Below are 27500 nucleotides of genomic sequence, written 5' to 3' on the forward strand. Positions count from 1 at the left end.
AAACCCAAGTTTACATTTGTTTAGGTTCCTGTCACTGTGTCGACAGATGTAGTGTCAGAGTGACAGAGCAAATTCATATAATATGAGTAATAATGTGTCTCCCTGGGAACGCACGCACGCACACACACACACGCACACGCGCGTACACGCACACACACCCTGTGAACTTGCATTCACCTCCATAGAATATCTTATCTCTGTGCTCTCTCTCTCTCTCTCTCTCTCTCTCTCTCTCTCTCTCTCTCTCAGGCTTTGGGCCAAGAGGCCGTTTCATTTAAAGAAAGAGAGACTGGAGCTAGAAATAGAGCGAGAGAGAGATAAGATAAAGCAGAGAATAAGAAACAGAGAGATCAGTGTGTCCGTATGTGTGTGTGTATATATATATATATATATATATATATATATAGTATATATATCGTTGCCGTCGGGCTGAAAGCGCTTTTCCTTTTTGAGTGGTGCAACTCCAATGCCCAGCTCTGTCCGTCCCTGGCTGTGTCCCTGTGTATGTTTAGCCCATTTTGACCTGAGATCAGATTCTAAAAATGTCTTTCTACATCCTGACAGTTTTCTGAAAAAGCTATGTTTCTATGTCGGTCGTTCTTCGATTTTTCAAAAATAGCAGACCTATATACGAGCTCGTAGCGCGCCACTCGGTGGCACGCTTATGAGCTTGTAGATCTGCTATTTTTTCCTTAGCTAAAGCATAACATAATGCTAACAGCAAAAGGGGTTCCCGCCCCAAAATGGGTTTAGGGTACCAACAGTGGGGCACTGTTGCACCACTAGACTGGTCTGATTTTTATTATTATCATTAAAAAATATATATTTTTAAAACGTTTTGTGCGACACTATTCTGTCTGATGAAGTAGTAGTAAGGCATTCATTACTTTCCAGGAAAAAATATATAAAAGGTTTACAGATATGGAGATGCGAGGTTTCTTTTACCCGACAGCAACGAGACAATTAATGGCATCGGCCCTTTGCGCGTGCACACGAGTAGACACTACTAGTACACTAAGTACTGTATGTACGACGTGTGCGTGTGCAGACGTGCGCTCATGCACGCACGTGTGTCTGTGTGCGCGTCTCTCTTCCATCCTCACATGAGAGCGAGAGAGAGAGAGAGAGATAATGAATGGGGAGATAGATGAGTGTTGAAGGAGAACACGGAGAAAGACGGAGAGCTTTGTCTAATAGAGGAACAGAGAGAGAGAGAGAGAGAGAGGTGAGGCGGAGTGGAGAGAGCAGAGGTGAGAGAGAATAGGGGGAGCACAGAGCCTGCAGAGAGAGAGAGAGAGGGGGGTGGGGGGGGGTATAGGGGGGCGGAGGGCAGACTGGGATCATGCACAAAAGCAGGTCTGTCTGTATCTTTATTAGAGAGTTCTTCAGCCTGACCTTGGCTGGGCTGGGTAACGGTTATTATTATCGGAACTGACGTCAAACTTTCTCTCTGTCTCCCCCCCCCCTCCCCCCCGTCTGTCTCCCCTTCCCCCCCTCGTCCCCCGTCTGTCTCCCCCCCCCCCCCCCTCCTCCACCGTTTCCGCCCCACCCCAGAGGGAGCTCCCAGCAGGGTGAGTAACTGTGTGTGCATTATTTGTGTGTTTGCGTCAGCGTGTGCCTATATATACTGTGATGTACTGTATTAAGTGCTAATTCGCTTATTTTCCATCGCTCGAAAATCTTTCTTTTTTGTATACTCTTCATAATGTAAATAGTATCCCAAGCGTTGCGGCACACTTTACTACTTATTTTGATGGAGATAAGCGAATTAGCACTAAAACCCAACGCCCCCATTGAGGGTTTATTGCGAACGCAGTGATTGCGAACGCAGTGAGCACTAACTATGAGACCTAGCAGATCATGTCTGTCTGTGTGTCTGTCTGTCCTGCTTTTGTGCCCATATATGGAGCTGAGTGATTTGTTTGTGATTGATGCAACACACTCCATATTTGGACGTATAGCTGCTTTGGGGACTCCTTATATGGTTATGGCTGAGGCATGGTGACATGAGTACTACACACTTCTCACTAATTCGTAATTTATTCTAATTGTTATTGCAATTTACGATCTGCGTTCGCTTCCCACGTTTGCGCGTCTTACTTGTGGTATAGGGGAGATGGGTTTTAGCAAAAAATAACACATGGACCTCATTGGTGGGGACGTAACAACTATACAAATAAAGGTAAGAAAGCCTTCTAGACCGAAATTCTCCTTTAACGCACTCTGTACCCTTCTATATGCGTATATACTGTACCTCTGTGATCATGTACACTGCACTGTGCGTGCACACATCAGTGTGTGTGTGTGTGTGTGTGTGTACAGTACATGTCTGTGTGTGTGTGTGCTTGCGTGCATGTGTGCATCATGACGTTGATAAACAGAGGGAAATGGGAGAAGCGATGCAAAGAAAAGCAGTGTTTTCCTGGAACGCAGTCAGTCAGTCATAATGTACAGTACTATAGTCCATCTCCACAGACAGCCACGGTGACATGACATCTCACTGCTAACCTCCACCATCCCCAGGGTCTTTCACGTGCATCACATCAACTGTATATATATACAGTACTCTCTGGACGTTTCACTGCATGGTGTCCCTCTGGCAACTGAACAATGCAAGCCAAGATCAACTGAGCATCCGTTCATCACCAGTCCATATAGTCCACCTGTGCGGGGCTTCGCTACGGGGCGCGTCTCGGTCCAGTATAGCCCCATACAGTGTATGGGCTATACTGGCAGCCCGGGGGACACATGCGACCCATTTTGACCTGAGATCAGGTTCTAAAAATGTCTTCCACATCCTGACAGTTTTCTGGAAAAGCCATGTTTCTACACAGTATGTCAGTCGTGCTTCGATTTAAAAAAAATAGCAGACCTACAAGCTCGTAGCGCGCCACTCGGTGGCGCGCTATGAGCTTGTAGATCTGCTATTTTTCAATAGCTAAAGCATAACATAATGCTAACACCTAAAGGGGTTCCCGCCCAAAATGTGTTTGATTTCAGCTAATTACTAGTATTACATTGTTATTGCCTTTTTTCATGAAGTTAACATGGCTATAACTAAATACATTTGAAATTAAATTAAAAAAAAGGTTACTTTTCAGGATTCCAATTCAAAAATAGCAAAAAAAAGCTTGTAGATCGGCATTTAAAAAAAACTATACGACAGTAATGTGCAATGCGGCCCTCTGGAGTGAGTGCATGTGGAAATATATATAGTGACATTTTCTATAGAAGATAGTCGGAGTGCCATGTATGTCGACATAAATTTGAATGACACTACATTAAAAAAAAAAAAAAAAAATCCACAAATACAGTATATAACCTTTTCCCTTTTTGTTAAATATTGTTATTATAACCTTATTATGGTGATCATTAGACCCACCTATCTCCCAGACTCCCTCAGTCTCCATGCGGTCAGAGTTCAGAGTTTTAATGAATGTAGAATTATGTGCAGGATGTAATTTACATACAAAATGTGAGGGAGTTCATTTATTTGACTACATTTTTTTGTTATCCTCTCTCACACTGTGTGCCAGTGATCGCCCTCCTTTGTGCCAATGTTGGCATCGGTGCCAAAGGTTGCCTACGCCTGTGGCCTACAGGCCTAATTTAGCTTAACCCCTTTTACCCTGTATTAAAATAAATCAAATTATCCTGAGTTTTCTGCATGGTAATGCGATAGTAGCTCCTTGCAAATATGATTATTCTTTTTTTGTCTTTCCTTTGTGGTCAAAAACTAGAGCAGTTGATCTTAAACCTTCCGTCAACCGTCTTGAAAAAAGAAAACATTTTAACCTGCTTTTAAAGGGACACTTCACCCTTTTTGCAAAAAAATATATGTTAATGACGTTTAGAAACTTTAGATCACTTTCCTGGGGGTATTTATGTGTGTAATATGTGGTTTTAGATATTTTAGATTGTAGCAGTGAGCCTGTTGTCTCTGATGTCATGGACACTGGTCTCACTACCTTGCTGGACTACAATTCCCATAATTCTTTGGTGCACTGCTCCTCCTTGTGGATAGGGGGGAGAGCTGTCTTACTGAGACAACATGTAGTCCAGGAAGGAAGTGAGCCCAGTGTCCATGACATCAGAGACAACAGGCTCACTGCTACAATCTAAAATATCTAAAACCACATATTACACACATAAAGACCCCCAGGAAAGTGTTCTAACGCTCCTAAACGTCATTAACATATCTTTTTTTGCAAAAAGGGTGAAGTGTCCCTTTAAGCTTTGTGACGAATGCCTATTTCAAGTTGGTTTTAGAGATCACTGTTGTGTGATTCTCTGCCTGCATCTGCTTTACTTTACCTTATTTGTTTATTTGGACAGGACGATGCATATTAATGGACGTAAATACTGTACACCGGATATAGCAAAGATGCTAGTTTTCATCCGCAGTCCTCGCAAAGAAACACCAAAACAGAAAACAGACAGACAAACAGTGGAATATACATAACATTACATAGGGAACACAGCATGAAAATACGCCTAAAACTAGATCACAAGATTTGTGATCTTGTTGCAGCTTTTGGTTTTCAATTAACCATTTTTTCACTGTGACTCATATCGTATGAAGCTTCCTCTTGTGGTTGAGGACCTCAAACTGAACTAGACAACATTGTTGAGGTTCTATATTCAGCTAATTAGTGTAGATTTTCGTCTTACACAAACTGAAAATTCCCATTGATAATTGACGTCTTTTTTTTTTGTATAATTATTTTGGGGGGGGACGACAGACCTCATGCCTCCTTCTATGCATGAGGAGTCCAAGCTTATCTTCTTTTCACATGACAGGAAATCGGCTACACAATTCCCATTGACAATGATTGGAGAATTGACGTCATACTGCATGTGTCTGAGTAAATAGTCAGTACAGTACGATGATAAGAGCGCCCCTCACTTCACACGGGTGTGATCTTTTGATATCTCCGCAGCACTCGGCTTGCCTCTATTCTATGACTTAACCACGTTTCCCTGGTGTCACCATTTTGACCTTTTTCTCCTTCTTGAAGCTTGACATTTCTGGAACAAAAAGGGGTGCAGCATCTCTACAGTATCTGGTTTTATACATTTTGAGCCGATTGGAACCTGTATGTTTCTCACACACAGTGATGCGACGTGTGAGCTTGTAGATTGGCTATTTTTCCCTGCGCAATTTTTACTTTTGTCGCACGAGACAGTGTAAATCAGGCTTGAGTGGTTAAACCTCGCTTTGAACAAAACACTCACATTCCATGGCAGAGCGATTACAGGCTTCTTATATGGCATAATTGGCATTTTTGTCAAAAGAATCTAAAAAAGGTCTTTCCAAAACAACTCTTATTTTATGACCGAAAACAACATGTTTGAAAAATGTTCTACATTATGTGATCTTTATACTGCACAGCAGTGGTGGAAAAGACAATCAAATGTTTTACTCAAGTAAAAGTATCAATACTGCAATGTAGAAAAAGTCCGGAATTTAAGATGTACTAGAGTAAAAGTACAAAAGTATTGGCATCAAAATGTACTTACTGTAAGGTACCATACCAAAAGTAAAAGTACTCATTATGCACGCTATCCCAATTCAAGCTTTCAAATGTATGAAGATCTTTAGAAAATAGCAGATCTACGATTGTAGCTCGTCTGTTTTCAAATGGCCGTAATGTACGGTATATATAGGGCTGAATGTATGTTTTGTAATAATAATCAAAATCAACAAAGTAACCGGCAACTAAAGTTGTCAAATAATAATAATGTTGTGGAGTAAAAGTACAATATTTGGAATCCGAGATGTAGTGGAGTAGAAATATTAGAAATTGGAAATACTCCATTTAAGTACAAATACCTCAAAAGTATACTTACAGTGCTTAAATGTACTTTGTTACTTTTCACCACTGCAAAGAAGGAAGACGGCGCTTCCCAATAGTTTCTTTAGACATCAGGTGCAGTGATTGGAAGCATCGATTTCCACCCTGCCATGCTGGATGGTTGAGCGATCGGTTCAAAGCATATATCTTTCATGTAGAGTGTTTGTGCTGAGAAGGATTTCAACAGGCCGCTATAGCTGCGTTCTCTGTGTGCTCCGATATATGCCGTGAGCCACTCACGTTGTATAGCGACCTTGAAGGCCCCATGCGATACTATCAGCTTTCAGTCTGAAAGGATGATACGGTATTACCAATATCAAGTGAAAAGAATGACGTCTCTCATATCCAGTGAAATAATTATGTTTCCTATATTATCAAGTGCTGGGTGGCAAAGAACTTATTTCTGCCAATAAGGACTTGCTTGTTGCTGAAGCACTTTGTGAAGTGATAATAATAAGACAACGGTGGGTGGCAATTATTGACGACTAGCTGCAGTGGGAAAAAAAAACGAAATAATTAAAATATACACATATACTCGCAATTGATTCACATGCGCACTAAAGAAGAGTCACTATAATCATCTGGAGATCATTAATGCAATGCAAATTGGCTTATTTGAATTCGGTCTAAGTCCATGGCTAGGCCAGTTCACTGTGGCTGCAAACTGAACGTTTGTGTTAACATTCTCTCACTGTTTTAGGTCACTGCAGACAGCTGGCCTTCATCACAATAACTGGTGATGAGAGAGAGAGAGAGAGAGAGAGAGAGAGAGAGAGAGAGAGTGGGGGTTATGAAGAGGAAAGGTTGTACAAAAAAGAAATAAAGTCAAATACAATTGACTTTATTGCAAACTAAAGATGATTTAAGACCACGAGAGCTATTACTCCCTTCCTATATCCCCGGTGAAACTATTAACATAACTTAATTTCAAGACGCATTGCTGATGTTTAAACACGTACCGGCCAAATGTCTCTCTCTCCAGAGCTCTGCTTTGTGTGCTAACGTTATGGCATAAACGAGAGACAGAGAGAGAGGAGGGATACCGTAAATCAATCGCCATTTGTTATAAAGCCTTGCCTCTCTGAAGCGTTTTGGAATTTTAAACGGAGGGGAAGAAAAGGGCAGCGAGAGGAAGTTGTGAGAGAGAGAGAGAGAGAGGAGAAGATAAAGCAGGCGAGGAGGAGAAGAAAGAAGAGAGGGAGGTTTTGTCAAGCCGCAGCACTGAGGTGCATTGTGCGCTTCTAACCCTCCTGTGACTCCGTCCGGCTCTCCTTCCTGTCAGTCCCGTAGGAGAGACAGACTTCCTGTCTGTCTGTCCGTCTGGTGGTGGGTGTGTGTGTGTGTGTGTGTGTGTGTGTGTGTGTGTGTGTGTGTGTGTGTGTGTGTGTGTGTGTGAGAAGCTCTCTGTTCTCGTCCGACACGCAGGGGGGACAAATAATAAGACGTGGTCCAGTCCTTTTCGGCGTCTTTCAGAGCACGAGACTCCATTCTATAGATTCATCGAAAACACACCCGTCCTTGTTTCTGGTGACTGATAGTGATACTGCCCTCCTAATAATGTGAATTACTTTTTTTCGTTTGTTTTAAATATTTGTATGGATCCTTGTTCTTTCATTCATTTTCCAAAAAACATAATAAATTAAGAAAAGTAATGTAAAAAAAAAAAACACGGCCCCCTCACGTATTCGGAGGGAAGTATTATGAGAACCTATATGAGTCTATCATGGTTAATTAAAATGGAGTTTGAGTTTTGAAGTTACAATGGGTTTGTCTAGGAACGGAGCAGCTGAAATTAATATGAAATATCTAATTACCGAATCGAGCAACTTAAAAACTGTCTGCCTGGGGTGTTCACATAAGCCTGAGTAGATGATAAAATGACTTTCTTTCAAAGTTGTAAAGAACCTAAATATTTTAATGTGGGGATTTTTTTGATTGATTGATTATTTTATTAGACAATAACAAATGCAAAACAGTACATGGTACAGTTCAGTCAAAGCACCTCGATCCAAAAGGATAGCAACGGAAAAAAGACCTTGCGGTCTTGTTTCCATTCGGGTCCCATGCATTCATTCACAACACAATAATGACGATAATCGAGATCTCAAAAACATGATAACTATAGTGGAAGTATGAAAAAAAACGGGCAGTCATCTTCTTTCCTTTTTGACCTGCTGACATTGACAGGTGACTTTTCAGACGGGTTTTACCCATTTTGGGCGGGAACCCCTTTTGGTGTTTTAAACATTATGTTATAATTTAGCTATTGAAAAATAGCAGAACTACAAGCTCGTAGCGCGCCACCGAGTGGCGCGCTACGAGCTTGTAGGTCTGCAATTTTTGAAGAATCGTAAAAATGTGGCGTAAATATTTGAATATATTCTTTCAAAGTGAATGTTTTTAACTCCGGTCTAAGGAAGCCAGTGGTTCGTTTGTTTTGGCTTCCACAGTCCCAAACTATGGAATGAACTACCCATATTACAATCAGAACCAATCTGCCGCCACAGTCTGAAAACCCACCTCTTTGGACTCCACCGTATAGCCCGTAGCATTTTGCCTTTATAGCACTCGCCCAAAGGCTATAATATCCCCTCGGCCCACCGGTATAGGCTCTGTCCGACCCACAGGTGTTTAGCATCACCGCGTTATAGACCGGAGGCTGCATTGTAAATATCCCTGCACAGCTTTATAGGGCCATAATGAGCTTTAGGCTGATTTATTATGGGGCGGCTGGCTTGTGTGTGTGTGTGTGTGTGTGTGTGTGTGTGTGCGTGTGCGTGTCATGATGGGCAAAGTGCTGCTAATTACCTTTAGATGCTTGTCTGGTGTGCTTCAGGTCTTCTTGACCTACAGTATATATATTATATATATATATGCTCACTTCTCCCGTCGTGCATGACTGTTATTTCTGTTTCTCGAGTGTATATTGTTGTGTGTGTGTATGTGTTTCTTTATGGCTTTTTTCTCATGCTGACACCAGCGGTGTATTGTGTGTGTGTGTGTGTGTGTGTGTGTGTGTGTGTGTGTGTGTGTGTGTGTGTGTGTGTGTGTGTGTGTGTGTGTGTGTGTGTGTGTGTGTGCGTGTGTGCGTGCGCGCGCCTCTCTCTCCCCAGAGTAAGTCGGTGTCGTCGACAGACAGCCAGCCGGTGGAGGAGCGCCAGGGTCCGTCCGGAGGATACTCCTCCTCGCAGGGAGGCGCCGAGGCCAAGAGGAGGCGCTGTGACGACAAGGAGTCCCTCCCGCCCCACTCCTATGTACGTCTGTGTGTGTGTGTGTGTGTGTGTGCACACGTTTACTGTTTATCTGTGCACATTTGTGTGACATAAGTCATTCTTGCGTGTATATCTGGCGTGATCTGTCGAGGTTTTGGGTTTCTCCCCTTCTACGGGGCCTCTGTGACTGCGTAATGGTATAGGTTTATTTAATATCCCCCACTGTAAAACATAGCAAAGATATCCAGAACCATGAAATTACATGACTTATATCAAGATCAAGATGTACAAAAATAAATGAAATTGTGAGGGACACCCACTCTGGCTGCCACACTGCCACTATAGGAGACATGAATGGAGTGTGTTATTGTATTATATAAATAAAAATGCTCATGTGAAGTGAGGGGGCGCTCTTATCATCGCACGTCATCATACATCAACATCATCATACATACAAACATTTGGTGTCCAAAATGCGCCCTGAACGCGTTTGAATCATAGAGTAATAAAAGGATAGAGACTTAACCGGAGCAACAGCCTGGATGGATTTAATGTCCTAAATACGGTTCCCAACCAGTGGTCCGGGGACCGCCAGTAGTCCTTGAGGGGGTTCCAGGTGGTCCCCAGCTAAATGATGTAGAGTTGGTAACCAAATGGACCCTTATACTAGATCTTTAACTATTGAGAGTATATGAAACCACGGGTCCATTTGAGTTAAAGATCATTGTTAAACACCTGCATTACTTAATTTACAAGAAGTCTAAACAATTACAGAATGTAGAAGAATTGTTATTTTGATCAACGTTTGCCCGTTGCCTCTCCTGTGGTACCAACATCGATACAGCATGGAATTGTGGACAAAATCTTATCCGGCGACAACACAATAGTCTCCGTCTCGAGGTCTGCGAGGCTAAATCTCATCAAACGGTGGTCTGTCTTGTGGCTCAAATGCTGAATAAATAATGGGCTGTGAATATGAAAATGCTTGAAAACCCACTCCAGCTATATAGACTCCACTATATCAATGCACTCATTCCCCCATTTTACATTTCTCTATTTGGCTTCCATCTCTAAAAGAGAGGAAGAGAAACGGAAGAAGCGATGGACACCATGGTGTCTCACTCTCACTGCCCCTCACCCACCCCCACCCCTCTCTCTCTCACTCTCTCTCTCTCTCTCCCCTCTCTCACTCTCTCTCTCTCCCCTCCCCCCTCTCTCTCCCCTGCCGTGTGTGCTACCGTACTCCCTTTGCCTGTATAGTAATGGTTTTTCACAACACGTCTAATTAGGAAGTGATGTCACTCCGTGGCTGATGTCAATAGGAACATCAGGCCGTGATCACATCAAAGCGCCGTGTTGCCATGGTGACTAAGTGCCATCGCTGTGTCACCCATGTTGTCCCCATCAGCCCCGGGAACACGGAGAGAGGAGAGACAGTGTAGTGATGGTGGAGCTACGGGCGGAGGGCGGCCAAAGACGCTGTGCGTGTGTGCGTGTGTGTGGGTGTGCGTGTGTGTGTGTGTGTGTGCGCGTGCGCAAAGGCCTGTTTCTCCGTTCGTCTCAGATGTTGTATGATCTACTCAGAGGCGAAAAGAAGCATAGTGCAGGCTGCACTGATATTGATTTATCGTGCGTGTGTGTGTGTGTGTGTGTGTGTGCGTGTGCGTGTGCGTGCTTACCGCAGTGTATTGTACGGTACAGTATGTGATTGTGAGCACCTGCGTTGTTATAAATAATACAGTCCTGCAGTACAACCCTCCATTAGCTTCTTTGCAGTTATTTATTGATTTGTTTATTGATGAATCAAGTAGTTGAGAAGTGTGTGTTCCTTTTTTTGTTTTTGCAGTGGTGGGAAAAGTACTCACAATTGTTTTACTTAAGTAAGCAATAAGTATAAGTAAGCAATATAGAAATACAAAATGTACTTGAGTAAAACTGTAAAAGTACAAAAGTATTGGCATTAGAATATACTCAAAGTACCAATTAGATGTAGTGGAGTAGAACTAAAAGTATTGGAAATAGGAAATACTCCACTAAAGTTAGAAATGCCTCAAAATTGTAAATATACTCAGTTGCTTTACACTACAGTTTACACCACTGTCTGTCTGTCTGTCTGTCTGTCTGTCTGTCTGTCTGTCTGTCTGTCTGTCTGTCTGTCTGTCTGTCTGTCTGTCTGTCTGTCTGTCTGTCTGTCTGTCTGTCTCTCAGGACAGCGATGGAGACAAGAGCGAAGACAACTTGGTGGTGGACGTCTCAAATGAGGTCAGTTGCACATCTCTACATTGTGGTCAATTTGCCACCACCACTAGTCCTTCTTACCCGTTCTAATACGTATATGAACACCAAATGATGTACAGTATACAGTGTGGGTAATGAGATGTAATAGATCACATTATTGATTGGGAGGGGAATTGTTAACGGATGAGCTTGGGGGAGTGCACACAATTAATATTAGTGGTCTGCGGAGCATTTCCCATGGGACTCTCATTATGAATACGTCTCTGTGTGGCCTGGGCCGTGGCTCAGCGGTCCAGGCACCTTGGCCGGTAGTCCGAGTCTGGCAGTGTGCCGCGGGTTCGACTCCCCGATCCCGACGGCCTTTACATGCATGTCACTCCCCCATCTCTCTCTCCCCCATTTCCTGTCAGCCTACTGTCTGTCCCTCTATAAAAAAAATCACACCTGTGTGAACTGAGTGGTGCAACTCCCCTCTCCCCCTGCCTCTCTCTCTCTCTCTGTAATTAGCACTAGGAAACAGTGCAACACTATCTCTCTCTCTCTGTTTCTGGCACAACAGCGACACTTTTGCCCCTACTGGTACTCATAGCCACACACATAGCCACACACATGTTAACACGGACATTGCTGTTCCTTGGAGTGGTTAAACCACTCAAAAATGAAATAAAGGCGAAAGCCGCAAAAAAAAGTCCCATTTAAAAGTACGTCTCTGTGTGGTTGAGAGACGCACGCACACACTCACACACGGCACACGCAAATTGGTTTTGACATGGCAGCAGTTCCCGGCACGGCGTGTACACAGTACAGACAACACTGACAGGCAAGGGCGGTTGTTTACGCAACCCTGTAGGGATTTAGAATGACACGCGCGCGACCCGTCGTGAGACAGATAATGGAGACAATGTTTATTTTTTTTATCACATTCGGTGCAGTATAGGCTATTGTAACATTGCCCTTGGCTTTGACTATACTTCAGACTGCGTGTCACCAGGCTTCCAGCTGCCTGTCTGCCACGCACCCCCTCCCAGCACCATGCCTGTGCTGTTTCACCCGCGCTTGGTTTGAAGTGATATCGAGTGACGTTCCAACATTGCAAAGTTGTCGCTATATGATATGAGGGAGGAAGCGAGAGTGAATCTAATGTTACTGATCAGTATGGCTAAAGGGCAGATATAGGCTAGAGACTTGGGGAGTGAGGGTGTTGTTCAAAGCTGAAGATATATACTATGTTTCCGGTTGGTTCAGTCGCATCGCTGTGGTCGCGCCCAGGTCAGCATTTACTGTATGTAAAGCTCACTCGTTTCCATGCAAGAGCTGTAGCTGTCTTCCCCCTCCCTCGAGTGGTGGATTATATTATCGATATATTAGGATACAACAGATATAAAAAGTACACAGTAAGTACACGTTGGGAGTGTAACTTCTAAATGCTGACAGTTTTCTGAAAGACTCTTTCTATGTCAGTGGTTCTCAAACATTTGAGGACCCCCAAAAATATATGTAATTGACCGCTGACCCTCATCTGAAAATGTTGTTCCAGGGAAGATTTCAGTTAAAAACGTTCACTCTGAAAATATACGATTTACCCATTCACACACACATCCATGCAAGGCACCAACCGTGCAGGGGAGCAGTTACAATATATTTTCACCAGTTTAAATCTGCTGTCCACATTTTTTTCCCCAAAAAAATTACTTTATATTTTCCCTATATGACTACAGGGGTGCCTTGAGATTTTTGACTTGCCCTTCGGCTGCGCCTTGGGCACGAAAAAGTTAGAAAAGCCCCGACCTAGAAATAACGATGTTCCTTCATAAAAACCAACGGCTCATTACATGGCTAGCGTCTTGATCTGTGCAAGAGTTGCGTGTCCTCTCCCTGTCACAGAAAATATCTCACAGACTCCAGCCTCGCGCCCAGACGTGACTGCGCTAGTGCGTTATACCATGTCATTATGTAAGCATTATATGTGCCTGTCATAAAGTATATGTATCTGACTTCAGACCAGCCTATACGTACACGGTACAACCCAGAGTTGAACAAATCCTGCCACGGAATATAGAACTCTGACATATTCTCGCAAAAGAAAAAAAACAACCCACATATTACCACGTTGTCGTGCAAAAGTTGTTCGTCCTTGTCACAGAAGGTATCGTTGACGTCGTTAAGGGTTAACCCACGAATGACTAAATCCTGACAGTTTTCTAAAAATAAAAAAAACCCTATGTTTCTGTGTCAGTGGTTCTCAAACTATTTCCCCAAAAATTATAAATTGGCCACTGACCCCCATCGGAAAATAATGTTGTTCCAGGGACGCCCCCCCCCCCAGAATCAAAGATTTGTAGTTAAAAACGTTCGCCCTGAAAGAATATACAGGTATATTCAAAGATTTGCACTACATTTTCATGATCTTTTCAAAAATAGAAGACCTACAAGTTCATAGCGCTTGTAGATCTGCTATTTTTCAATAGCTAAATTATGACTACGTTTAACCCATTCTGACCGGGAACCCATTTTGGTGTTAGCATCATGTTATGCTTTACCTATTGAAAAATAGCAGATCTACAAGCTCATATCGCGCCACCGAGTGGCGCGATACGAGCTTGTAGGTCTGCTATTTTTGAAAAATCGAAGAACAACTGACATTTTTTTAGAATCTGATCTCAGGTCAGAATGGGTTCATCAGACCAGTGTGTGTCCAGTGGAAACCTCGTATGAATCTGATCTCAGGTCAGAATGGGTTAAACCAAATGGGTTGAGCACTGAAAGTACAATTTTGAGGCACATTTCCTCTACTTATTTGAAACCTCCAGTTACTATTTACTTTGTAGTAAATAGCGTGGCACTGAAAAATCTTTGAATATATATATTCTTTCAGAGCGAATGTTTTTAACTCAAATCTTTGCTTCTATGAGGGGTTCCTGGAACAACATATTTTCAGACGGGGGTCGGTGGCCAATTATACATATCCTTTTTGGGGTCCTTGACATGAAATATTGAGCACCACTGATACAGAAACATAGGTATTTCAGGAGAAAAAATAAAATAAAAGTCCTTAACATTTGAGTGCTTCTCTCCACCACTCTGCGTGTCCTCACGCTAACCCTGGGCTGTCTGTCTGGCAGCGTTTATAATCTGGAAGTCACACTGTTGTGAATAATCTGCTGCACGTTACAGCTGGCGTCGGAAAGTGTGTCAGTCGTTCCCTCGTGTGTAAGCCTGTGTGTACAGTTAATGAATGTGGCGTGTGAGCGTGCATGTGTGCATGTGAGCGTGCGTGTGTGCGTGCTCCAGTGTAATGCGTTTGTTTGGGTGTGTCTATATGATAGCGTGTGGACGGTGTGGCCATCTAGATCCGTCTCTGTCTGTCTGAGACGGGATTGCATTTGATTGCGTGTCTTTGCACCTGTTGAGTGTATTCGATGTGTGTGCGTGCGTGCGTGTGTGTGTGTGTGTGTGTGTGTGTGTGTGTGTGTGTGTGTGAGAGCACGTGCTCGCTTTAGTAGGTAGCGAGCCAGCACGCCTGCTGCAGCAGAAAACTTTTAAATGGGAAGCGTTCTTATGTGAGCCCATTTTTACACACCCAACGAGACTACTCGCACACACACGTACGCGCACACACACACACACACACACACACACACACACACACACACACACACACACACACTTGATTGTTCCCTTGTTGTCTATCCCTCTTTTGTTCTTTTTTCGTTGCCTTTTAGTTTTTTTCCTCCGCTGACTCCCTCCTCTCCCTCCTCTTCCTCCTCTCCCTCCTCTCCCTCCTCTTCCTCCTCACCCTCATTAAATAAACTGCAGTGAGCTTCATTTAATATTATGCAAAGCCATCCGTGGCCCTTGGAATATTTTACTTCCTTAAATACTTCATGCCGTGTACCGAAATATGTTTTATTTAAGCCCCTCTGTATTTTGATATTGCACACAAAAGTGGAAGCGGTCTCTTGTGTGATGTGGATTCCGGTATAATGGGAGTGGAGGGAGGAGGGGGAGGGGGAAAAGTGACAAATGTGTGTAATGGCAGGAAAAGAAAATAAGAGTGTGTGTGTGTGTGTGTGTGTGTGTGTGTGTGTGTGTGTGTGTGTGTGTGTGTGTGTGTGTGTGTGTGTGTGTGTGTGTGTGTGTGTGTGTGTGTGTGTGTGTGTGTGTGTGTGTGTGTGTGTGTGTGTGCGCGCGCGCTGGTGTGGGTGGATAGCGAGTTTGGGTGCATGAGTGTTTCATTGCAGTCGGCGCAGAAACCTCTTATCTCCATATTTAAACTTTTTAACATTTATCTGTAAAATAATGCCCTATTTCGTCACGCTGACAGTTAGGGCCGCACGATATGGGCAACATTTCATATCTCTGTCTTTGTGCCAAATATTGCGATATCGATACGATATTACCCTTAAAATGCCATATTCTATCTTTAAAGTGTTGCAACATTGAAAACGTAAACATAACAAAAGAAAGTGTGTTCGTGAGTTGGCGAACGCACTGGATCAGGGCTAACAGCAATGCACCGGAGAGGTGGTTTCGGCGATATGTCCAATTCTAATCGATATATATGTATATCGATATATTGACGATGTATCTATATTGATATGTTCATACCTCGATACGATAACGATGTATTGTGCAGCCTTATACTAACAGTGTCACTACGGCCTTTTGAGCTTGTCTTAGCTCCTTGTTTAACTGGAATCCTGAAAAGTAACCGTTTTGGACATACACGGTTTCCATCCAGCAGCAACGGTTTCTTTGTTCGTGTGTGTGTGTGTGTGCGTGTCACCGTGTGTGTGCGTGTGTGTGTGTGCTTAATTGACTGTGCTGATCACAGCCTCATGCAGTGAGAAGTGCTGACTCCAGCACTATGGTGTTCTGAGGGAGGGAACAGTGGAAGTGCATGTAGTGAACAGCGTAAAGTAGCTTAACTATACATTTACTCAAGTACTGTACTTAACTGCTGAACACATTACGCGCTTTATAGTATAATATGACAAGATAGTAGATACCGTGACTGCCGGGATTGCTTAATTACCTTTGGAGCATAATTATGCCGAAGTATTTGCGCATTTGATCCGTGAAAATAGTCCCATGCATGATCCACCGTTGTGATGCGGAAGAACAACAAACAGTTCCAAGCCTAAAACCCCGTTCACCTGCATTGAACTCATTTTCCCAGAAGCCCTTGCAGCCCAGTGCACGGATTGATTTCCGGTTATGTCATCATAACGCATAGACCCCGTCACGTAAAAAAAAGCATTTTATTTTTGCATTTTTAGCCAACCACCGCTAGCGTCAACGTAAAAACGCTTACTGTTTAATGTATACTCCCGTCGTACGACAGTCAATCCACTACTCAAGTAAGAAGTATAAATCCGCCTTCTCGTGTTTCAAGTGGCCAAATTATGACAGAAATCCCTTTACAAAGTAATACGAAGATTATGACTCGCAACTTACTTTTCATAAATGTTCATAGAACTGAGATATTATCCTATGTTATTTATTCATTACATTCTCTTCTTATTTTAGACACTAGTACTATTTTGTATTGAGAATCAGCAAAGGAATGTAATCTAGAATGTTGGCTGCAAAACTCCAGCTCGTATACGTTTACACTCTCATCGTTAAGTTAACACTTGGCAGCTTTGCTATGCGTACAGTTGACAAACTAGGCATAGACGGGCCAATCATAGACAAAACAACCAATACATGCTAGCTGCGTGCTAGCATGCAGGACTCACAGAGTCACACTCCATGTACATACAGTATGTTTGTTCACCAGTGAACCCAATCAAAGTGCCAGCGTTGTGTTTTTCTTAGCCTATAGTATGATGTTTACATTGGACGTATTTGGACGACCTCGTCTGTGCTAATAAATAATGACTTCATGAAGCTGGCACGCATGATGAAGAGAACCCGATAGCATGTTGGCCGAGTATCACACAGCCTGTGACATAATTTAATTTCTCCATTTGTAACTCGGAGAGTGTACCGATATAATGATAGTCATAATAAACGTTATTCATAGAGCAAATTTCACGAGATAGATGCAGTGCATCTGATGCAGTGCAAAGTGCTTTACAGAGCAATGAAAAGAGAAAAGAAAGCTAGTAAAACCCAGAATAACATTAAAACAGATCAGACAGAACAGAGGCAAGGAAGCAATGCAGGTGCTCTGGAGGTGAGCAGGTATAAAAAATGTAAAAATAGTAAAAAAGGTGCTCCTATATGGGATCACACATCTATATAGAACAAAGCAGAGATCCGGGCACACTTCATGTTAAAAAGGAGGAAAACTTCATTCAGCCGACGTGTTTCGACCTATAACGTCTCTGTCTCTGTGTTTTGTCAGGAGCCTAACTCGCCCGCCGGCAGCCCCCCCCACTCCCCCCTGCATGGGAACGGCCTGGACCGGGGGGCCCCCACCCTGAGGAAGGAGCTCCCGGGGTCCCCCGGCGCCGGAGACTCCGCCTCGTCTCCCAACCCCCGCAGCCCCACCCCCGGGAAGGCCAAGGACCCTGCACAGGTACCGTACCGCACCGCACCGTAACGTAACGTAACGTAACGTAACGTAACGTAACGTAACGTAACGTAACGTACCGCACCGCACCGTACCGTACCGTACCGTACCGCACCGCACCGTACCGTACCGCACTGCACTGCACTGCCCTCCCCAGACACTGGGGTCGGGACCCATGTGTGGGTCGCGGACACATTGTTTGTGGGTCTCTTTCTTTTTCTGTTTTTTTCCTACAATTTAATTATTATTATTTTATTTATATTATTATTTATATATATTATTATTAACATTTTCATGAATTAAAAACAAATTCAAAGATTTTTTTTCCCCCCCAGTAATTTCATGAAGAAATCAAGGACAAATCTGAGGAATTCCATAAATTCGAGAACAAAGGACAAGTAGTAGCGAAAATAGCCGAATAGTAGATCGGCTATTTTCACTAGTTTGGGTCCCGCGGTAGTTTGGGTCCCCCCCCCTTTTTTGGGGGGGGAATTAAAAGACTTCAGTGCACAATGCAAGGAATAAATGCATTCGCCATGTATCCGAAGGAAGTCTGATCCAATCACTTTTAGATTTCTCCAGTTTAATCCTGAGTTTAAGTTTTGTAGTGTTCAAGATCTGATTTTAGGCATGTTTAAGCCTCCAGGAAAATCCGTGTTGAGGTTCTTAATCCACTGTTTTTCATTAAAACGTCTTTGTCCTACTGTCCAGTTAGGACAAAATCAAGGACAAATCTGAGGAATTCCATAAATTCGAGAACAAAGGACAAGTAGTAGCGAAAATAGCCGAATAGTAGATCGGCTATTTTCACTAGTTTGGGTCCCGCGGTAGTTTTGGGTCCCCCACCCCCCTTTTTTGGGGGGTGGGGGGGGGGGATGGGGGGGTGTCTGAGGGCTAAAAAGTTTGAGAACCACTATACTGTACTGTGTACAGTATATAGTACACAGTCTGTACAGAGAAAGCACAATACAGCCTGTAGTGCAGAGAAGGCTTTGTAGAAAAGGGCCATTTATATCCCTGGCGCTGTTATAACCCTTTGTATCGTCCAGGGACTACTGTACTCTACTGTACTGTACTTTGCAGGCAGTGCAGCAGCTATAGCGTAAATGTCTTTTTATGGTATAAACCTACTACATAATGTTTTATGTTCTTTTGTGTTTTACCGTGCTCAGGGAAAAAAACCCGGGCCAATTACCTCGGCCTTTTGTTGTTTGCCCAAAGAGAAAATTGTATGTGTGCTATACGTTTCATTTCACTGAGTATATACAGTACAGGCAGTACAGGCCTTGTTATTTCTTACCATTACACCCACATGCCGCTCCTCTTTGAACAGAACAACCCTCTGAACCCTGCCGCGCGTATATAGTAGAACCATTAGCCAAGTGGCAGCTATGGGTCTGAAGGAACTATCGTATCATGTTCTTCCCGCGAGGGACTGAACGAGTGCGTATACACTACAGCACCGGTGGAAGGTAACCCAAGTACATTACTTAACCCATTCTGACCTGAGATCAGATTCTAAAAATGTCTTCTACGTCCTGACAGTTTTCTGAAAAAGCTGTTTCTATTTCAGTCGTTCTTCGATTTTTCAAAAATAGCAGACCTACGAGCTTGTAGATCTGCTATTTTTCAATAGCTAAAGCATAGCATGATGCTAACACCAAAAGGCGTTCCCGCCCAAAATTGATTAAAAGTACAAATTTGAGGTACTTTTACTCTACTGGCGTATTTCCAATTTTCACCACTATACACCTCAGAGGAAAATATTGTCCACTCCACTGAATTTACATGGAAACTTTAGTTACTGTGCTATTGTAGTTACTTTGTAGATTATTATTATTACAAAACACACTAAGCAAAATAACAAAAATATGATAAAACTAGACTAACACTAAAACATTCCAGGTGGCTAAAATGTGACTAAAACTAAATTAAAACTATTCAAAAGACTATGACTCAAATTAAAATCTAAATTTGCCTCCCTTCATACTGTAGTTAGGCTTGTCATCGTTACAAATGGAAGTTGTACATTCATTAATTGCCACAAAAGTAATTGCGATTAACAATTCTTGTTTTTTGTTGCATTGAACATTGGAACGTTACAATTAGTATGTTTCTGTTTGCCTTTTAGACTTCGTAATCACAAGTTGTGCAGGACAGATGTGACAAATAACTTAAATATACAAAGAAATCACTTAGACATTAATGTTTTTTTTATAATTTCTTCTCTCCAAAGAATGTTGAAAACAGTGGAAATAGTTGGTCTACACTCTACATGCTTACAACACATCACAAAGTGACGTGTTGCAAGCTTGTAGATCTGCTATTTCCGCTCCTTTTTGAAAATGTACGGTCATTTTTCAACATGGAAGTGATTCAAATTATCGCGATCATCGCAAATAATTGCGATTGCCCCGACCATGTAATAATGGCGACAGACCTAACGGCATAGTCTGTTGTGTGTGCATTACTTATACCTTCTTCACTTTGATCCTATCCCTGCCCCCAGATGGACAAGTCCCACCAGTCTCCGCTGTCCAATAAGTCCGGGACCCCGTCCCCGTCCCACCGGGAGGCCCTCACCCCTGGGGCCCCGGGGGGCCCCGGCCCCAGCACCTCCTGCCTTCGCCTGGTCAGCAAAGCTGCCTCTGGAGCCGACCCGCTGGGTGAGAGACCTCCTCAGTCACAGGGCTGTTAAAATTAAAACGTCTGTTATCCTGTTGGATGTCTGAGAGTTTTCCCCACTAAGCTGCCTTTGCCAGTTACATTACGTACCTAGGATGTAGAACTCTCTTCCTCTCCATATCAGACCTGTCAACCTCAGTTGATGACTTCAATAAGAGGCGGCTAAAAACCCATTACTATGACCTCGCTTTTAACTGATTCTGTTTCCTTCCTGATGCCGTATCTTAAATTTACTTTTAATTTCAACGAATTCTACTGACCAGATTTGAAGCTATTACTTTTGTCTGAAAGGTGCTCTATAAATAAAGATTATTATTATTATTATTAAAAAAATAATCGTATATTCTGCGGCACTCCATTCAGTGTCTTTGTGAGAAGAGTAATGGAGGCAGGCTGGCACGGCCAAGTGTTTACCTGACGTTCCAATGACGGGAAATGTTTCTCTTTCTTTTTTTCCGGAGCCTCCACGCGATAAGAGCTCAAGCTCTTTTGATGTGTTTCATTAATCAATAAATAGTGGAGTGGAGAGTTTAGACCATCGTTCAGCTCAGGACAGAATGAGTCATGGCTGTGTAAAAACCTACAAGTGGAGGAGATGGACGATGGGCAACATCCACTCAAAACGAGCTAATGGGGTATTCTTTCTTTGGTTTAACGGGACAGCAGCCACTCAAAACTCCGAAATACAGTAGTAGCTGCTGTACAAATGGATGGCCCAACGTGATGGATGAAATGCACTCAAAACACATCCTGTTGTTCTTCTTTTGTTGACGTGCCATTGAAATGTAGTAGATGTATAGCTGTTGTCAGGCTACTGTACCTGAAAATAACCAGCCGAACGCTGAAAGCAACATTATTCATGAACGCAGAGTAGAAGTAGACAACATTTCTGTTTTGTTTTGTTTATTTGCGTAATATATTTAACCCATTCTCGGGGCGGGAACCCCTTTAGCATTTATGTTATGCTTTAGCTATTGAAAAATAGCAGATCTACAAGCTCAAAGAGCTTGCAGGTCTGCTATTTCAGAAAAATCGAAGAACGACAACATAGCTTTTTCAAGAAAACGGTCAGGATGTAGAAGACATTTTTTTTAATCTGATCTCGGGTCAAAATGGATTTATACTTTAACTTTTGATACTCGAACGGTCGACACTTCTGGCCCGACAGTGTACCCCCCTGTCCGTTCAACAGCAGATTGTATCCCGCCACCACCGTCGGTGTGCACGGTGGAGAGGCAACGTTTAAGATGAAAGGTTCCGTTTCATAAAACAGCCTTTGCTAAGTCGCGGGAAGTGACGGCGTCTGTGCATGGGTCAGTGGAATGGACACAGGGTTAGATCGGGGGGGACAGCATGGTTCCCAGCATCTCTCTGGTCAGCCTGTGGATGAGGGGGGACAGCATGGTTCCCAGCCGGGAGAGGAAAACAGGGTCAGTTGTGGTATGGACACTGGCTTGGATCATTGGAGCATGCTGCCTCCATCTGATCTGCATGCAAAAGGGTCAAATCAGCCCTCAGAAATATCCCGTCCCCTATACTGGGCGGAGATTGTACCGAAAAAAGTACAGTACTTAAAGGTATATTCAGCGATTTAACTTAATTCAAATATCACCTTTTTTTTTACCTTCTTTTTTGGATAACCCTCCCTACTATAAAGTGTGCTGACCGTATAAGGACTTCCTCCCTGTCCCCAGTGAGCCCCTGGGGTCAAACAACCCTAGTTTAGGTTTGGGCTTTGGGTGGCTAAGCCTTCATCCAATCAGGATGAGAGGAGCCTTCCTCCAATCATGATTGAGCGGGGGCGGGCCTTGGTGCACGTGCTGTTGGCCTGTTGCACTTCCCCCCCCACTGTAGTGTGTGTATGTGCAGTTGCCCCCCCCCCCCCCCCCCCCCGGTAACAAGATGTGCAATCACTGAATGCTCCTTTAACTAATTGTACTTAGTTATTTTCCACCACTGCTGACAAGAGTTGGTTCTGTTGAGCCCGGAATGGCAAATCCCACCCACATCCACGACAGAGTGGCAAATCCCACCCACATCCACGACAGAGTGGCAAAGGCCAACATCCAGGTGCAAGTAACACAACTTGCACCACCACTGGTTTTGGAAATACTATAATAAATGTCGGCAGATTCGGCGCTCCTCCATGACCGTTTGTGCTTGTGTTTTTTTTTTCTTTTTCTGTGCCTCCTCTCCTTTACACCCCCCCCCCCACCACCACCACCACCCCATTGCCCCCTACCCTCCCACCAGCTCTCCGCAGTCCCATGTCTGTGCCCTCTGGTGCGTACCCGTCTCACTTTGGGGTGGTGTCCCACGCAGGACTGAACGGGGAACTGGCCAGTCCCGGAGGCTTCGGCGGGGCCCTGACCCTCTCGCCCCAGATCAGCGCGGCGGCCAGCGCCTACACCCGCAGCCCCATGGTGAGCAGCTTCCCTCCTCCTCTATACACTCCGTTTCTCTCAAATAATGGCCCAGGGCATTTTGGAAAGAAGACTTAGAGATGTCCCCGATACTGTATCGGTAGGCATGTAACGATATATCATATATCGATATATATCTATATTAATCCAGACGATATGTTTTTTTTTTAGGGGGGCTAGTGTGTGAAATGTGAACTTCAAGTGCTTTTGGAGAGAAATGATAGTCACTTTCAGTGGTAGAGCACTGTAGAGGGGAGCTGTGTGTGTCTGTGACTGTGCCCAGGTGATGATGGTCGTTGTTGCTCATCAAGGAAGGCAATTATGTTTCTGCACTGTCAAAAGTAATGCTACTTCTTTTGCAATGTAGTTAAATAAAAAATCTCAGGGGGGAAGATAAATTATATAAAATGAAAAAAAACGGTAATTTTTCTTTAAAATATATATGTTTTAATATCGTGAAAAATCGTATCGTGAACCTCATATCGTGATACGAATCGTATCGTGAGTTGAGTGAATCGTTACATGCCTATGTATCGCTATCGGAAACATTATCGGTATCGGCCCTTTTTTGGTGATCGGGTCATATCGGTATCGGCGAATGTTAGTCTAACCACCGGTCCGACACACGGGTAAAGGGGTTGACACTGGCAGGTAAATAATGTTTGGGCATGTGGAGTTTGCTTTTCGAGCCATTAACAACACAAGATAAAATGAGTAATTTTCAGTTTTTTTATTATTATAAATATTATTCTCTGGTATCTGGATCGGGAACGAAAAAAGTGTCCCTACTTCCTTCACAGGTGTTACCGAACGTCAGCATTAACACGCTAACATTAACCAACAATGGAAATGGTTCCATTTGTACACTTTCAGAGTCATGGGGGTCCTTGAAATGTAAAACTAAATCTGCAACAGAGCCTTATACAGTATAGTATCATCGGAAGTAGGAAGAGTTGAAGTTGAAGCCAAAACGTTATTATGGTTTAGCATTTTTACCATTAGTTTTCATTTTCATTTCGTGAATGAGAGACTCAAAACTAAGGACATTTTTCTCCATGATTCTAGTTGGCTTTAGTTAGTTTTGTGCAAGAAAGTAGTACTGCCGAAGCAGACCACCCGCAGCACTCCAGGTTAGAACAGAATCCTTACGGTGCAAGGCTTGAATACACAGGATGAAATCAAACAAATGCCAGCAATGTCCTTTTCACATGAATGGATTTATTTATTTAGTTGATAACGAATGCGTTTGGGCCTGTTTGGCCTTCGTCAGCGTTATGACAAGACAGTTGGTTTAGTAAAATCCTCCCTGAAGAAGACCTTTCCAGGTGGAAACACTGCTATTCAATAAACCCTGCATTGTGACTATATACCGCTATGCGCGTGCAGCATTTTCTTTACATTTGACACTTATTCATCAAGGCCAGCAGCACCTCATCAACACTGGTGTGTCCTTCGTTTTTTGGGTTTTGTAAACATATACATTATTTGTGTAAACTCACGTTTTTCCTCTTTTCTTTTCTTTGTCATTCCAGTTTTCGTTATGTCGTTAGTGAACTATATAATAAACCTGACCGGACGGAGCGCCTTCCGTTCGTCAGTCTTGTAATAACGAGGTCATTATTACACACACCTGTTGGTCATGGATCCACCTGTTCATTGTCCCCTCCCCCAGGTGGCCTATGAGTCTCGCTCTCACCTCCGGGCTCCCGGGCTGTCCTCGTCCATGTCTGGCTCCTCCGGAGGCGGCAAGCCGTGAGTTCCCCATACCCATACCCAGCACCCATTATCTCATCATTACCGTACTAATGTATGCGCGTCCTGTCAGTTATTGATGTCGTAGAGTTGTTAGACTATATATGCTTTGCCCTGTCTGAGAACCAAGCAGACACTACTGTACAGTAACGTTCTCCCGGCACAGACACCATCTGGGTTAGCGCCGTTAAGTCGCCAGCGATGGCAACCGTCTGTCTCTCTCTGTGCCTGTCACGATGAAGCCGCCGCCTCCACCATACCTTGCCGTGTCATTAATTCTCACTATTTCACAGTCTGTTCGGCAGCGCCGCCGCGCAGACGAGGAGAAATGTGTGAAAGCTGACATGGCTGGCGTGATGACAGGGCTGACAGAAATAGAATATATATTATGACAAATAGATGTTTAAATTTGGCTTCTGTGACAATCTAAAAATACGTCGGCTTATAGCCCGTTCGGGACGGGGAACCCCTTTTGGGTGTTTTTTAAGCGTCATGTTATACCTTTAGCTATTGAAAAATAGCAGATCTACAAGCTCGTAGCGCGGCACCCGGGTGTCACCGGGTGTTTTTCAGAAAACTGTCGTGATTTAGAAGACGGGTCTAAAGGGCTTAGAAGGGAAGCACAGGCAGAGGATGGGTTTGTAGCAGCGTGTTTCTTTTCCACACTCTGTCCTGGCAGCGTATATCTTTATTATCCGTAGCTCTGTCTGAGCCCTGAAGGCCCTAGAGTGGCCACTGGTGGCCACTGGAGGTATTTTAGCTTGTAGGTCTGCTATTTTTGAACGACTGACATAGAAACATAGCTTTCCATGCAAATCTCCACCCACTGCGAGTGTGAATTCGATCACAGTCAGAAGCAGCTTTTTCTATCACGTCACACACAGAGTCAAAAGAGTGCATGTGAAATTATTTCCTGTGCACATAGTTCCAATCTTATCGGTTTTACATAGAAAAGAAAGGGGAGGACAGAGAAAAATGATAAACTCCAGCGATTCTCTCTCTCTCTCTCTCACTCACTAATTTGAAATGGGAAAAAAAAGCCCACCGCTGTACGGTATTGATCTGCCATTAGCGATGGAGGCGCGTCAACGTTCTGCCTTGTAATGCAATCTGTCATCATGCGTTCATATTCTCACCTACGGCTACTGTGAGCCAAGTATAATTGCCACATTTTTTACGACAAATATTACGGTTGGAGCTCCGAGGGCATTATGCTGTCGATCTGTGTGTGTGTGTGTGTGTGTGTGCATGTGTGTGTGTGTGTGTGTGTGTCATGATTGCATAACTGTACATACGTGCAGTTGTCTTTCTCTTTTGTTCTTTTATTGATTGATGACTCATTTATTTGTTCCCCCCCCCCCCAACATACACACACTCCATGGCTATTCATTCCATGTGATTGTGTATGTATGTGTGTGTGTGTGTGTGTGTGTGTGTGGTGTGTGTGTGTGTGTGTGTGTGTGTGTGTGTGTGTGTGTGTGTGTGTGTTCTGCCTTTCAAAAGTATCTGTCATACAACGTAACCTTGTGCATTGGCAGAGATCTTTCAAGACTCATATCTCTCTCTCTCTCTCTCTCTCTCTCTCTCTCTCTCTCTCTCTCTCTCTCTCTCTCTCTCTCATTTTGAAAGCAGAGTTCAAATAACAAAGAGCTCACCCTTCACAGAGAGTCACACACTCTCCATGTATCATTGACCCCCCCCCCCTATTTTCAGAAATAGCAGATCTACAAACCTTGTAGATCAACTATTTCATCAGCTATTTTTTTCGTACATTTCTCCGCAGTGCCTACTCGTTCCACGTGAGCGCAGACGGGCAGATGCAGCCGGTGCCCTTCCCTCCGGACGCCCTGCTGGGCCCGGGCATCCCGCGCCACGCCCGGCAGATCCACACGCTGAACCACGGAGAGGTGGTGTGCGCCGTCACCATCAGCACGTCCACGCGCCACGTCTACACCGGAGGAAAGGGCTGCGTCAAGGTGTGGGACATCAGCCAGCCGGGCTCCAAGAGCCCCATGGCACAGCTGGACTGTCTGGTAAGAAACAACTTGTCTTTTCAATTTACAATTTACACATTTAGCAGAGGCTCTTAATCCAGAGCAAGGTAATACACCAAAAACATGCCAGGTGCCGTACGTACATGCACAAGATGAGTTTTCCTGCTTCATTTGATTGAATCTCCTTAAGAGACTGACGTTATCAAAACGTCCTCATTCATTCATCTGCTGAGCTCAGCCCAATCCGTGTAGAGACTCTTGATTGCAATGAGCATGTGAGACCGTCTGGCTTCCTTATCTCTGCCCAATCAGAACCGGGACAACTACATCCGCTCCTGCAAAATCCTCCCCGACGGGCGGACCCTGATCGTGGGCGGGGAGGCCAGCACGCTGTCAATCTGGGACCTGGCCACGCCCACTCCCCGCATCAAGGCGGAGCTGACGTCGTCTGCGCCCGCCTGCTACGCTCTGGCCATCTCCCCCGACAACAAGGTCTGCTTCTCCTGCTGCAGCGACGGGAACATCGTGGTCTGGGACCTCCACAACCAGACCCTCGTCAGGTAATTAAGACCTCCACCACCAGACCCTAGTCAGGTAATTAAGACCTCCACCACCAGACCCTAGTCAGGTAATTAAGACCTCCACAACCAGACCCTAGTCAGGTAATTAAGACCTCCTCCACAACCAGACCCTAGTCAGGTAATTAAGACCTCCTCCACAACCAGACCCTCGTCAGGTAATTAAGACCTCCACCACCACCAGACCCTAGTCAGGTAATTAAGACCTCCACCACCAGACCCTAGTCAGGTAATTAAGACCTC

At 44.0% G+C, this 27500-nt stretch overlaps 1 protein-coding gene across 1 annotated transcript in view; it reads left to right on the top strand.

The window, feature by feature from the left end:
* tle2b (TLE family member 2, transcriptional corepressor b) overlaps positions 1 to 27500 on the top strand; it is a gene marked incomplete at its 5' end in the record, with an annotated part of 40102 nt that overhangs the window by 6892 nt on the left and 5710 nt on the right. The window contains 9 exons of the mRNA XM_080794639.1: positions 1555 to 1571; positions 8969 to 9109; positions 11276 to 11329; positions 17658 to 17831; positions 20335 to 20491; positions 22764 to 22933; positions 24606 to 24685; positions 26469 to 26718; positions 26992 to 27239. Of these exons, the coding sequence (XP_080650765.1) occupies positions 1555 to 1571; positions 8969 to 9109; positions 11276 to 11329; positions 17658 to 17831; positions 20335 to 20491; positions 22764 to 22933; positions 24606 to 24685; positions 26469 to 26718; positions 26992 to 27239 (1291 nt within the window). The remainder of the gene's footprint in view (positions 1 to 1554; positions 1572 to 8968; positions 9110 to 11275; positions 11330 to 17657; positions 17832 to 20334; positions 20492 to 22763; positions 22934 to 24605; positions 24686 to 26468; positions 26719 to 26991; positions 27240 to 27500) is intronic.

The sequence above is a fragment of the Protomyctophum bolini genome, assembly GCF_963924005.1.
Source record: "Protomyctophum bolini genome assembly, contig: SCAFFOLD_274, whole genome shotgun sequence".
Taxonomy (NCBI): Eukaryota; Metazoa; Chordata; class Actinopteri; order Myctophiformes; family Myctophidae; genus Protomyctophum; species Protomyctophum bolini.